This window comes from Belonocnema kinseyi, chromosome 10, assembly GCF_010883055.1.
Source record: "Belonocnema kinseyi isolate 2016_QV_RU_SX_M_011 chromosome 10, B_treatae_v1, whole genome shotgun sequence".
NCBI lineage: Eukaryota > Metazoa > Arthropoda > Insecta > Hymenoptera > Cynipidae > Belonocnema > Belonocnema kinseyi.
The window spans coordinates 30157088-30172439 of NC_046666.1; the positions used below are offsets into that span (position 1 = coordinate 30157088).

General features: G+C 26.5%; 1 protein-coding gene and 2 non-coding genes across 5 annotated transcripts in view; 2 read left to right on the forward strand and 1 right to left on the reverse strand.

Moving 5' to 3' along the window:
- The window catches only part of LOC117181974, a 37715-nt gene extending 32444 nt beyond the window's left edge, over nucleotides 1–5271 (reverse strand). For 2 of the 3 annotated variants that reach the window (XM_033374997.1, XM_033374998.1), the window contains exons 1-2: nucleotides 4885–5271; nucleotides 145–689 (exon numbers count right to left, since the gene is read on the reverse strand). In XM_033374997.1, the coding sequence (XP_033230888.1) occupies nucleotides 145–678 (534 nt within the window). In that variant the 5' untranslated portion in view covers nucleotides 679–689; nucleotides 4885–5271. The remainder of the gene's footprint in view (nucleotides 1–144; nucleotides 690–4884) is intronic. The other variant, XM_033374996.1, reaches the window with a different exon arrangement.
- A 6509-nt stretch (nucleotides 5272–11780) lies between these two features.
- On the forward strand, nucleotides 11781–11852 carry Trnad-guc. Its single transcript has one exon. It is a non-coding gene; the product is annotated as a tRNA-Asp (tRNA).
- A 182-nt stretch (nucleotides 11853–12034) lies between these two features.
- Trnad-guc lies at nucleotides 12035–12106 on the forward strand. Its single transcript has one exon. It is a non-coding gene; the product is annotated as a tRNA-Asp (tRNA).
- Nucleotides 12107–15352: the final 3246 nt, after the last annotated feature.

Below are 15352 nucleotides of genomic sequence, written 5' to 3' on the forward strand. Positions count from 1 at the left end.
ATATGTAAAAAAAATATAAGTGTTCAGAAAATTTTAACAAATAAATTTTTATTAGAAAATTAAGTTAATGATAAAAATGAGATTAAAAGTGAGCGCGCGCGTGCGCGCGCACATAATAGTCTAGTTGCTTACACAATGACTTACCATCTGACAAATTTTTAAAGACCTTGAGCAAGAGTTCGAGAAACGGGCTGATTGTGATTGGATTTCGTTCCTGATGGAAATAATTTGAGCTTCGGTTTGAGCAATCCTTAATTTCAAACGATGGAGGCAAATATGTTTCATTCCTAGTATTTTGTAATTAATTTCCTCTTTATCCAAATCCGACATCTTGTTTAAATAATATTTAGTTATTTCAACTGCGCTCTTTATAGCAGCCATAAATATTATTCTATCTTCGTTTGATGAGGATCCAGTGAAAGATGATTCTATTTTCCACAAGGCCCTTATTATTTCCTCTTTTTCTTGATCCGTCAACCCAGGTTTATTTTTCTGCGATTCAATTTCGGTAGAACTGTCAATCTTCAAAAAATTGAAGGCCTCAAAACCATTAGCAATGCAGAGTTCAGTTTCCAAAACTTCCGCACTTGGTGTGTATGATATATTTGGCATTAATATTGATGTTACGGGTGTTGTCAGCATATCTGCCATCCGTATTCCTGCCGATGTGACTGCCATTTTTTATATTCCTACAATAGCATTTACAAATTATGCAAGGTTTTATAAAACTGAAATACACCTGACTCTCGGTTTAGGTCCACAGTAAGTAAGTGTCGTCTGTCCCTTCCAAAGCGAGGTTCGAAACCGTCTCTTGCCCTGCGCGCTGAAAAATTGCGTGGGCCGGCAGTTTCAGGAATTCATAAACCGCAAGTTTCAAAATCGAGAGTCGGGTATTTGGGAATTTATTAATTAAAAAAAAATTAACTTGTAAAACACAAAATATAAAAAAAAAATTTATAAACATTTAACTAGGACCATTTTGTTGACATCAAAGGATGTTTAAGAAGCTTTAAAATATTAAAATGCGATTTTTCAAGTTAGTGTAAGGATTGGGAAAAATTAAAATGTTTAAAATTGGGATTTATTTAAATAAAATAGATTATCTTTCAAAAGTAAAGACAAAAGAACATTCTTTACAAATATTTACGTGTAGCAGTTTGTTTTTCCATCCAAATATATTTAAAAAGCTTTTCTGAATTTAGACAATTTCATTAGATTTCAAGCTTCTCAAATTACAGAAATCTAAATGTTTATTAAAATAAGAAAAGTATGCTTCAACTTCAAGATTTATTACAAAAACGTTCCTAAATCAAAAAATAAATTCAACTTGATTGTTCTCGATAAAATACCAAAACTTTCAATTTTAAAACTTTAAAATAAATTATTAAAAAAAAAAGTTTAATGTAAAAAGTAATTTAAAATGAAAAATTTAAAAGAAAGTGTATACTCTAATAACCTAAAACTCAAACAAATCCGAATTTCGTCTAAAATTATTAAAAATAGTAGCGAATTATTGTGATATTAAAACTTTTTTTACTCAAAACTTACAAAATTGATAATCTGTACTCTTTAACATTCAACCAATTAGATTTTAGTCAGTTACAAATTTAGAAATTTTAGATTTAAATATTCTAAAGAGTTTGGTTTTAATTTTTATTTAAATTTCTTCAGAATAATTTCGAAACAATGAAAAAATCAAGGCGATAATTTGTCAAATTCAAACCTTAAAACTGAGCAGATTTTAAAACCGGGCATTAAATATAGATTTTGTTTTCGTTTAAAAAATATTCAAAAAAGTTTGAAATTTCAAACTCAGTTAAAAAAAGGACAAGTTTTTTATTTGAAAATGGAATAATATCTTTAATTTGTATGGTAATGTTAGGATTCTAAATTTTCATGGCAAAGAATAAATTTTCCAATCTTTCCTGTAATATGTTTTAATATTGCGATTGAAATTGAAAGTGGCTGACTTTCAAAAAGTATAATTAAAAATTTTTTATTTCTTAATGATTTACGTTTACCTAAAGTAATTTAAGTAGTTTCAATTTTGAAATTGAAATTAAAATGGTTAATATTTGAAAAGTTATATAATTAAAAACGTACAAATTTTTAATTTCCGACCGATTAAAATTTTTTTTTTTTTAATTTTAGATGAAGTTAATATTTCCCATTTAAAATTACTGATTATTTCGAAGGTTTCTTAAGAAGAATTAAATTTCATAGGTTTATGATAAAAAAATTTCATTTTGCATAACCAACATAATGGTAAATCAATTTTTATGATTTTAGACAAATTTGTCTAATCACTTTTTATGTTGAATCATATTTTTTGAATCAATTAAAAAGTGAGATTTTTAGGATTTCATAAGTTTTCATTTTGAAATAATGAATTTAGTTTTTAATTTCGAATTGTCAAATATTCATTGTTTCAAATTTATATTGATTGAAATTTTTAACATTTAAATTATTATATTTTGAATGCTTTCAACTAGAAATAATAAAATTTTGATTTCTCAGAATCCTAAATAATCTATTTTTGAAAATTCTGATTGGAAAATATTTTATTTTAACGCTTTGAAATTAAGCTCGTTTGAAATCTTAGCCTGAAACATTCAATTCTCGAGATTCTTGAATTGAAAATAAAAATTTTTAATTCTGAACGCTTTAAATTAGAATTTAGACGATTTCAAATTCTGCCTAAGGAAACGGTATAAATTAAACAGTTTGCCAATAAAAAAAAGAATAATTTATCAATATTTAACTAGGACTATTTTCTTTTTGCTATCGATATATATTTAAGAAGCTTTGAAATATTAAAATCTGTTTTATCAAGTAAGGATAAGGATTGCAAGAAATTTTTTTTTAAATTATTCATTCATTTATTTAAAAACAATTATCTTCCAAGACTAAAGAAAAAAATGGTATCTAAATATCTTAAAAAAGCTTTAAAGTATTCAAATTCGATAACTCAAGAAATTATCTGTCCTAGCAATATAAGAATTTGAAAACCAAATTTTTTAAAAGGATTATCTTGTCTAAGGATTTGTTAATTTAAAAACCTTTAATCTAAAATTTCTAAATTTAGAATATTTCGCTAGAAAGGAGTTCAAACTGAAAATTTAATTAAATATTTCAAAGTTCTATATAATAATTAATTTTAATTGTAAAACTTTAAAATGCAATTATTCTACAAAAATATTACAAATAAAAAGGCATTTTTAAATGGGAAATATTAACTTCATCTAAAATTTTGAAAAAATGAGTAGAAAAATTTTGTAATATTAAAACTTTGTTGTACTTCATCCCATAAAAATTCTATTACTTTGAGTAAATTTAATCGTTTAGAAATTAACAGTTTTCAAATCGTCAAATATAATATTTAAAATGCAACTAATTCATTTTCATTCAGTTTTAAATTTAATAATTTTACATTAAAATATTCTAAAGAGTTTGGTTTCAATTTTTAATGAAATGCCTTCATAATAATTTGGAATGATTGAAAAATTAGGAAGATAATTTCTCAGATTATTGAGCAATTGAATAATGTCTTTAATTTTTAATGGCTTTAATTTTATCATTCTCAATTGTCATGGTAAAGGCAATATTCAAAAAAAATATTACTCTCCAACCAAAAAGGTTAATTGTGAACCAAAAAGCTCAAGTTTTTGCTAAATTGTTGAATTTTCCAGTCCAAAAACAAATTTTCTACAAAAGCGTTCGATTTTAAACTCAAAATATAATTTGGATAAAAAATTAGTTAAACTTTTATGCAAATAGTTTATTTTCAAACCGAAAAAGAGAATTAAAAAAAATAGTGGAATACCTAACCAAAGAAATTAATTTTCAATCAAAAATTGTATTTTTAACCAAAAATTATTGTTTTGGACCAAAAATATTGATTTTATAGCAAAACAGACCATTTTTCAACAAAATAGATAAATTTTCAGATTTTAGTTGGAAAAAACAACCTATAGTTGAATATGAAACTGAAAAAGATCAATTTTAAATCAAAAATGTCAACTCCAAACCAAAAATGGAATAGTTATATTCTTATTTAAAAAATAATAGTTTTCTAACAAACAAAAAAACTGATTTTCAACAAAAAGTTATATTTTCAACCAGAGATGAATTTTCAACTAAAATGTTGAATAAAAAAAATGAATTTTTAAAGCGAGAGTTCAAAATTCAAATTAGAATATTTTTTCTAAGCAAAAATGAATTTTCTAAGAATGTATTAGTTGAATTTCTAACCAAAGAGTAGAATTTTCAACCAAATGATATGAATTTCTAACAAAAAAATATAATAAGAGACTTTTTAAAAGAAAATAGTCGGATTTTATTTTTGGATTCCATTAATACTGTTTGCATTTGAGGAAAAAATCGAGAGAAAGCGAAAATTTCTTGAAAACAGAGAAAAAAAGAATTCTTTAAAAAATGGAAAAAGAGGGAATCAATTTAAAAAAAGATATCGTAATATATTACATAAATATAAGTCGTTGAAAAAATTACATAAATAAAATTAATAAATAAGATCAAAAACGTTTCAAAATCGGATCTCAAAAATCCCTTAAAATGTAGTTACTTTTTATTAAGAAAAGAATGCTAAAATCGAATCGATATTGAAAGCGCGAGGCTCATTTTTCCGGAAAGCGTTTTTTTCCACCTTGCACAGGTGGGGTGATTGCACCCATGTTTGTTTAAAATTAACCAGTTATTTTTACAATTTTGACTTTTTTTTTTTAATTTCAATCTAATAATATTTTTAAATCATGCGTTTTTTTTAAAGCATACAAAAAAGTTAAAAATGGATAACAAACATTTTTATTAAATTTTTAAAAATTATAAGTTATTAAACTGTTGTCTTTCAATTCTAATTTTACTTACGTCACTTTGTAGGTTATAACTTCCACGATATATTTTTTTCAAAAAATGTTACACACTTTTTAGTCGATTTTTAAGGTGTAAGATTCAACAAGTTTCACTTTACACTTTCCGTAATTTCCTCACCGAGAATCACCGGGTTTCTTATTTTACGACCTTGACATGTACCAAAATAGATAATCCTCAAAACCGGAGAGAATGGGGAAAGAAACTTACACGCTCTCAGTAGAAAAGAAAGATTTATAAAGATAAAAACCGCTCCCTCTTGTTTTGTTTCGTCACTTTTTTTATTTGGTAGTTAGTTGACGTTTTATAGCATACTGCAGACGAAAAATATTTTTCAATAAATACTGTTAATGACAAAAAAAATAAACAGATAGTAAAGATACGATCTAGTGAGATCTGATCTAACTGAGTGTTTTTAAAATGTGCTGATGTCTACACGTCTGACTCTGGGTTACAAAAATAGAGCATTCGAGCACGTGTGTATTGTATTTAGGATATCCCCAGCCACTTTGCCCTATAATAATGCCACAAACCTTTATAATCACCCATAATCCGGTACCCACTAACATTTCTGTACGCACTAATAGGTCTCCGAGATTACTATTTTTTAAAAGGTTAAAAATGATTAAGAAGTTTAATTGTTAATAACTTTTAAAAAAATTAATTTTTTGCAAAATTATTTTGGGGGAGTTATTTTGATATAAAAACGAATCGAAAACTGCATAAATTGTTTGAAAATAGAACTATTGATTTATAGGTGGCACACTTGAAATATTTTGACCCACTGTAAATAAAGGGGTTCATATCTCTTCACCTAGGGGTTCGATTCCAGCTGAATTTTTTAACTTCTAAATTTAATTTTAAAAATGAAACCTTTTTTTAGTAATTTACAAAGTTTTAAACAAAAGATTTGTTAACAAAATTACCATATTTACAGTGTTACCTCAGAATCTGTAATTCAGAAAAATTAAAAAATTGTACTGTCAATATTAAAGATAGATCTCTTAAGAGGAAAAAGAAATCTTCTGATTGAATAAAAACTTCTCTTTATAAACTGTTGTTAAAAAGTTGTTATTTTTAAGAGGAAACCGTTTAGACTTATTTATTAAAAAACAATCATCCAGATCGACTAGTATCATAATGCTGCTTCAGATTGTTGCGAAAGCTTTATCTCGCATTATTAACATATTTTGTTGTTCATAATTTCTTTTTTTAAATTGTTTATAACACTTCAATTTTTCTTATTAATCCTTGATACATGATCAAATTTTTCACTCTCTTGATATTTTATTGTACGACGAGCCATTATTTATTTATGGCCTTATAAACAATGTATTTTTTATGAGCACACCCTCCCCTAAGAGCTACAATTTTCAAGTTATTAGCGATCACCTTTTTTCTATCCTTAATTTTACTATAAAGAACCTAATTATCTTGAGTAACATTTTTGATATCTGACCCTTATTGTTTATAATTATTGTTAATAACAGAAACGCTCAATTAAAAAAATCGATTTTTTTTAATTTTTCTATTAATTTATGGCACGAAATAAAACTGTTTACATTTGTCATATTTTTTCGTACGACCAACCATTATTTATTTATGGCCTTATAAACAATTTTTTTTATAAACATACCCTCCCCTGAAAGCCACAAATTTCAAGATATTATCAATTACCTTTTTTTTATATCCTAAATTTTACTATAAAGAATGTAATTATTTTGGGTAGCATTTTCGATATCTGACCCTTATAGTTTATAACTGTTGTTATTAACAAAAACGCTAAATTAAAAAATCTATTTTTTCTTAAAATTTTTTTATTAATCCATAAAGAAAATAAAACTTTTCACTCTCGATTTTCTAAATTTAGCTTCTTAGTTAAAATAACAATAGTTATAAACAATAAGGGTCAGATATCGAAAATGCTACCCAAGATAATTACATTATTTATGGTAAAATTAAGAATATAAAAAAAATCATTGCTAATAACTTGAAAATTGTAGTTTTTAGGGCAGGGTATGTTAATAACAAATACATTGTTTATAAGGCCATAAATAAATAATGGCTGGTCTCACGAACAAATATCACGAGAGTGAACAGTTTGTTTTAGTGTCATGGATTTATAAAAGAATTGAGGAAAAATTTATTATCTTAGTTGAGCTTTTTTGTGAATAAAAATAGTTATAAATAATAAGGGTCAGATATCGAAAATGCTACCCAAGATAATTACATTCTTTATAGTAAATTTAAAGATACAAAAAAGGTAATCGCGAATAACTTGAAAATTGTGGCTTTTAGGGGAGGGTGTGTTTATAAAAAATACATTGTTTATAAGGCCATAAATAAATAATGGATTGTCCTATGAGATAATATCGAGAGAGTGAAAAGTTTGATCGTGTATCAAGGATTAATAAGAAAAATTGAAGTAAATTCTGGTAATTGATGGTCATTATTCATATGAATTGTTATAAACAATTTAAAAAAAGAAATTATGAACAACAAAATATGTTAATAATGCGAGATAAAGCTTTCGCAACAATTTGAAGCAACATAATGATACTGGTCGGTCTGGATGATTGTTTATTAATAAATAAGTCTAAACGGTTTCCTCTTAAAAATAACAACTTTTTAACAACAATTTAAGAAAAAAAATTTTATTTGATCGGGAGATTTCTTTTTGCTCTTAAGAGATCTATCCTTGATATAGGCAGTGTACAAGTTTCAAATTTTTCTGAATTGTAGATTCTGAGGTAACACTGTAAATATGGAAATTTTGTTAAAAAATCATTTGTTTATAACGCTGTACATTGTAAACGGTTCTTCATACGAAAAAAGTTAAAAACCCAAAAACATTTTATTCTTGCTCAGCCATATTAAAAATTATTTCCTTAATTTTTCTGACTATAAATACTGAAATTGCTTTAAAAAATTGTTTAAACAAAAATTGACCCATATATCAAAAACCTACCCAAGATATTCGTAATCAGGGGATTTTTTAACGCTAAATAATTTTTCGGTAGAAAAAAAACATTTTTGAAAAATCGTTTGTTTTAGACAATTGAAAATTAATTAAACTTAACCTTTTTTGACGAAAATTAATCTTGTTTGTTGAAAATTCTTTTTTATTCAAAATTCAACTATTTCGGTAGAATATTCATAATTTTAGTTAAAGATTTATCTTTTTATTTGAAAATGTAAATTTCAAAAAAAAAATTTATTTGAAAAATGACTTTTTAACCGAAAATGTCATTATTGCTTTTTTGTTTGAAAGTTCATATTTTTTCAGTTAAAAAAGTCATTTATTTTATTAGAAAATCGTCTTGTACTTATGTAGAAATTAAATTTTTTTAACTAAAAGCTTAAATCATCTAGTTGAATATTCCATAGGTTCGTTAAAAATTATCCTGTTACGTTTCAAATTAATTTTTTAAATTGAGACTTAACTATTCAATTTCTAGTTGAAAATCCATCTGTTTTGGTTGAAAATTATTCTTCTTTGTTGAAAAATCGTTTTATTGGTTTAAAATTAAAGTAATCTAGAAATGGATTAATAATTTTATTTGAAAATTCAAAACAAAACAGAAAATTCGGAAAAATTTAATTATTTTTTTAAAATTTATTTTTTGTTTTTGAAAATTATTATTTAAAAAAAATTCAAAACTTTGTTGCAAAATCGTCTTATTGGTTTTGAATTAAACTGTTCCAGAAATGGATTAATAATTTTAGTTGAAAATTCAAAAATAAACAGAACATTTTGGAAAAATTAAACTATTTTTTTAAAATTTATTTTTTGTTATTCAAAATTATTATTTAAACAAAATTCAAAACGTAACTATTACATTTTTAGTTGAAAATTTCTATTTCTCAGTTGAACATTCATCTTGTTTGGTAGAAAATTAATCTTCTAGGTTGGAAATTCCTCTTTTTGGTTTAAAATAAAATATTATAATTTGAAAAATATCATTTCATTTGAAAATTCATCATTTTGTTTAAAATTCAATAACTTTAGTTAAATACTAATCAATCTGCTAAGGAATTCATCAGTTTAATTGAAAATAAATTTTTTTACGGAAAATTTAAGACTTGTATTTTTCAGTAGTTCAAAAGTTAGCCGAAAAATAGGGGCATAATTGGAGAATAAATTATTTTTAATAAAATTATTGCAAATTTTATTTAGAACCTTCAATATTAGTCAAATGGAGTTGAAACTCAACATTTGTTTTCACAATCACTTATAGAATACAAATAAATGATTTTAAAAAAAATATTACCTCCATCAGTCTGTATTGTATAGTTTAAAAAAAAACCCATAAGTAAAAAATTTTGTTCGGCGTGTTTTGGGCGCTAATTATAATTACAATTTTTTTTAGATACATATTTTTTTCTTTCTCTTTTAGAATAGAGTTAGAAAATCGTAATTTGAAAAAATAATTTTTTATCTTGATAACAACCTTCGAGTTAAAATCAGACAATAATCAATTAAAGTAAAAAAAAATTATTTAAACAATTTGTTATTATTTAGAACAATATTCTCTTAGAGTAATGCTAGAAAGTTGCGGTTATTTCGTAAATTTTTTCACTTCTTGCCCACTTTGTACTTTTCAATTTGTCAACTTTTTATTTAAAGCAAACTTGTAATTATTGAAACCTAAAAAACATAATTGCTCACGCAAATTATTATTGTTTATAATTTTTTTCTATAGAAATGGTAGATAGTTGCTGTTTTATCTGATATTTTCGACTATTTCTTAGTTTTTTCGTCAGAAAAATTTTTCAATTAATAAAAAAAATTGTTCAAACAAATTACTGCTGTTTATAACTATCTTATCCTATTGTAATGCTGAACAGTCTCTGTTTTTTTCTGAAATATTCGCCTTCTTTTGTCAGATTTTTACTTAAAACGAGATAATAATTATTTCCAATTAAAAAAATTTGGTTCAAACAAATTATTATTATTGTATAAACTATCTTCTTTTTTTTAATGTTAGCTAGATGTAAGTTTTTCTTAAATTTTCCATTTTTTGTCAACTTTTCTCTCAGAGCGAGGTTATTATTAATGTAGTTTGACAAACCTAATTATTTAAACAAATTATCATCAATTATAACTATTTTCTTTTAAATAAATGCTAGAAAGTTGCAGTTTTTTTCAATTTTCAGCTTTTCTTTGACTTTTTAGTTAAGAACAAATATAAATGTTATTTATAATATTACTATAAACAAAAAGGCTCTTAGTAACTACTTTAGGACATTTTTCATTTAATATGATCCATATAGAAAATTTCAAAAATATTCCAAATATCTGTTTTATTTAAGAAAAATATATTGATAAATAAAATAGATATTGTTAAAGAAATAATTATCTCTAAATCTTATTCATTAAATGTCAATCACTAAAAACCCGAATTACATAACAAATTTCAGGAAAAAAGCAATCTTCTGGTCATCATCTAAGATGTATAAAAATAATAATGAATTATAAAAACAATTATTTTTGTTAACTGGCATGAAATATTCCCTCACTACGTGAAAAGTGGACAAAAACTTGAAAATTAACAAAAACGCAACTTCCTAGAATTATTTAAAGAGAATATCATTAAAAATAGTAATCAATTGTTTAAACAATCATGGGTTTTAAATCAAATAAGCTACTACCTCACTATGTAAAAAGTGGACAAAAAGAAAAAATTGAGAAAGAACTGAAACTATCTTTGTACTATTAATATGAAAACAAAATAATTATAAACAAAATTAGTTTGCTCAAACAATTATGTTTAGTTACTTTATTTGATCATTAAAATATTTTTTAACAAAAATACTTTGTTTAAATAATTATTTCCATTCACTTCAATTTATAATTACCTCGCTTTAAGTGAAAGATTGTAGAAAAACCGCAACTTTGTAGCGTTATTTAAAGAGAATATTACTAGAAATATTAATAAATTGCTTAAGCAATTATATATTTAAATTTGCATAATTATTACCTCAGTCAGTGAAAAATGATAAAAATTTAAGAAAAAAAACATCGACTTTCTTGCAATAATTTGAGATAATGAGGTTCTGAATCATAATAAAAAATAATTTAAACAATTATTTCTCGTAAATTTAATTGGTTCTTTCTTCGTTTCAAATAAAAAGTTAAAAATAAGTTCGAATATTAAAACAAAACTGCTACTTTCTAACATTACTTAATAAGAATATTATTGAAAATAATAATAGTAGACTGCTTAAAGAATTGTCTTTGTGAACCTTTATGAATTATTACCCCACTCTGATTGAAAATCGTTACAAAATATAATAATTTTTTTTATCAATTATGTTCGTCAAATTACATTAAATATTGGCTACTCTAAATGAAAAGTTAACAGAAATCTGCAAATTTCAGAATAAACTGCAACTCTCTAGCACTATGCAAGTCAATTATTCTCATAAATAATAATAAATTGTGAAAAAAATTATTTTTATTTATTAAACTTAATAGTTACCTGACTTTAATAAAAAATTGCAAGAAATAAATTTTTATGTAATAATAAATGGTATAAAAAAATTATTTCTTTAGAATTTAATTGTTTATCACCTAGCTAGATAATCTATTTTTTCAAAACTAAATAAATAAATGAATATTATTCAAATATTAAAAAATTAATCCATTTTTGCAGATTCAGGAGTTAATTTTTTGTATATTTAATAAATACTGCAGTTTCATGACCCTGGTTTCTTTTAATTGTTTAATAACCTGCTATTATTGAAAGACGATACAGATTTTGGGTAGAGATTTTCAAAATACACGTATTATTTACGTAATATTTTAACTTTATAATTCGGCAATAATTCATTATTAATTACGCAAAAAGAACTTCTAGCTTCTTATACGGACATGTTCCTCGACAGTACAATCTTCGGTAGTATAGTGGTAAGTATCCCCGCCTGTCACGCGGGAGACCGGGGTTCGATTCCCCGCCGGAGAGATTTTTTTATATTTTTTTTCAAAATGTATATTTTGAGTTCTTTATCCCTTCTTTGTTTTTTTCTCCGAAAATTGATAAATTTAATATAATCCATCACATTTTAATTACAGGATTTATTGGTAATTTATTAATAACGCTAAAACGACAAAATGATCTACGCAATATGGGCCTCGACTGTATCATCTTCGGTAGTATAGTGGTAAGTATCCCCGCCTGTCACGCGGGAGACCGGGGTTCGATTCCCCGCCGGAGAGAATTTTTTGAAATTTTTTTCAAAACGCAGGTCCTTGTACCCTTTTTTAAGTTATTTTTACCAACATGTATATATTAGTCTTAACCACTGTATTTTCAATATATAAATCATTAATAGGGTGGGCCGAATAATTCGAATCTTCATTAATCAAATACCGACTGAGAAAAAAAGTTGACTTTTATAATTAGTTTGATTCTACAGTTGTTTATTTTTTGCTCGTCAATATTAGAACAAGCCATCAAGACACTAAAATGGTTAATTTTGACATTTATTTACATTTTTTCGTATCAGTGTAAAAATTAGGGGAATTATTCTATTTACAGATTGTGGCGACAATAAAAAATAAAAATATAAATTAGTCAAAGAAGGATATATTCAAGTAAGTAAGCCATAATGGCAGATAGCATGCACTATCATAAGCAAAGGAAAACGTTGGATTGGATGAGAGCCCCAAACGTTTTCCAACTGAAATTTTATATCATTAGAAAAAAAAATTTCAACAAAAGTCACGTATTGTGAATTCACTCGAAGGAGGGATGTTTGCGCCTTTAAGCAATGAGTTAACCCTTGTTTGAGACACTTCTGGTGTGACCTAAATTATTGCAAAATAAACTGTTTAAAAAAATTAACTTTTTAATATTTTTACTTGAAACCTTCATCAGATCATCTTAAGAACATAATTCAAAGGTTTATTTAGGTTAGGGATTGTCCATAAATTACGTAACGCGTTTTTCTTTTGTTTGAATAAAGACGAGCATGAAATTGATGTGAAGTTGAGAAAGACACAACGATATAAACAAAAGAAAAAAGTGTTACGTAATATATGGACGATCCCTTATAGAACCAAAAATTAATAATGAGTATTAATGAAATGATTATTAAAATAAGGTAAAATGGTCGTTACGTCTTTTTCACCCCAGTGTGCCAAACAAGGGTTAAATTAATTCTTAGAAAATCCCGCTCATATAAAAATAAACGAAAATAGGATTCTCCTCGGATATTAAGCCAAGAATCCAAACTTTTTTCGCACAACGAGGCAGGCTCGCTCAACTCTGCGGAAAATAATTGGCGACATTCAGCGCACTCTGCGATGGGCAGGAGAACTTCGCCAAGCGTCCATGGTATCGTGCATGTATATGTATACGCCCATGCTTATGTGTTGCATCTCAAAATAATTAGCCCTTATTTTTATGAAAAGAAATAATTCCATTACGATTGAAGAAGTACGTTGGAATTTTTATTTTTTAATAAGCAACTTTGATTTACACTTTACAAATTCTTCTTGACATATTATTTTGAAAACTGTTAACATATTGAACGTCGTGTTGGGTACTTTTTACCTATTACTTGCTTGTCATTAATGTTTTTAAGTCCACAACTACCTACTGAACACGTTTTTTTTTATCCATTTTAAATAATTGTATAACTGTCACCAGTGTACCATGCATCATACGACAACAAACAATTTACTTTGCGCGCACGCGCGTGGCCCTAGGCGTTTAGCGTCAGCGCAATCTGCGATAGGCAGGAGAACTAATTTCATTCCCCTCCCTGTCTCTCAATCCCCGTGCGAGAATTTTTCCAAGGTTACGTTTACTGTGTGACGTTGCAACATATTTGCAAGTCACAAGTTCCTTAAAATTACAAGATTCAGACTATTTCGGTTTTTGCATTTTAAAAAATGTCATTCTTATACACCTGATAATCCAGAAGCTGCGCGGTTTTCCAAGACTTGGATTAAGTATTTGAGATAGTTTAAGCTTAAGTATAGATTCTGCCTGTTTTTTCGTTTTTATTATATGTAACTATCGAAAATGAGACTATCCTGAAAAATTCTGAACCCTGCAGACCTAATGAGAAATTGCAAGAAGAAATTTGGACGCCTTTTGTCAATTGGTTATTGGTCAATTGGTTATCAATTACTTAAAAATCCTATTTAGAATTTTCCCGCCAATTCTGCTGCAGCATGCCAACCTGATCCTGTCCTTCTGGCCATACCCCGATACTTATTGAACATCTTGAAATGATACTAGGATTCAAGTTTTCGACTACACTTGATTACCTAAATTACTTATTCGCCTCGGAGCGAAATTCATTATCTCTTTTGTTGGGAAGATTTATTGTTGATCCGCGGCAATGCGAGTGGGACCTCTTTAGATCCGGCTCGGATATCCCGGACAACGTTCCTAATGCTATAATTTCTAATTTGGATGGAACCTTGGTAGGAATTTAGTAGTCAGCTTGGTTAATCACATACTTCGGACAGGATGTCTTGGACGTGAATTCAACATAATTTGGACCGAACTGGAAAACAAATTATCACCAAGTTTAGAAGGGAGTAATTTTAAGGGCACCGAATTTCCACTGCAATCATATCCCTAAGGTCCTATTTCTGTTGTTTCGACATTCCCTGCAAACGCCAATCACATACTCCCAATTCAACCAATCAGCATTCAGCCGGCTATCAAAAATGATAACAAAGCCAGAAAAGTTCTTATCTTTCTTCAAAGAAGCTTCTGGAGTAACACGTGTCGGCAGTACCTCTCAATTATAAAGAGCAAAAATGTTGTTTTTTATGTGATTCTTTCATCAATTTCGACCCAATTATTGGTGTATTAAGTGTGAGAACTACCTTATCAGTTCCTGTCCGTTAGTATAAATTTCTTTTCATTTTCCAGGGGGAAATTTCAATAAAATACTGTGGCCCTTTGTTTTCCTTTTGTCTGAATTTACAATTTGTTTTAATTGAATTGGCACATTGTTTTTTTTAATATCCTTGGTTGGATTGATTAATCTGTTAGTAATTTTCATTTGGTGATTTATGTGGTTATCGTTATTTATTTAATTTGATCTTTATTATATATTGTCCCGGTATTAACTTCTCTTGACCTGACGTTCTCCTTATGATTTAATATTTTTCCTTATTTTGTTGCAGCATTATTACTTGTAAATTATTTTTTGTCATTAGTTATGCTGTCCCCTCTGATTGACAAATTACTGATCTAATTGTAAATGTTTAAAAGATTCTATTCAATCTAATTCTTAATATTGTACAGTATTCACCTGAGGGAAAAATCTTCTTTTGAGGGTTGTAATTATTCGAGGGAAAAATCTACTTTTGTCCCATTTTGAAAAAAGTATTTTATTCAACTTTCGACCGAGGCCACCTTTTGTTGAAGAAAATCCAGCCAGACTCATTTTTCTATACCTTTGTTCACTGCTCGAATTCTGATCGGCTCACTTTTAC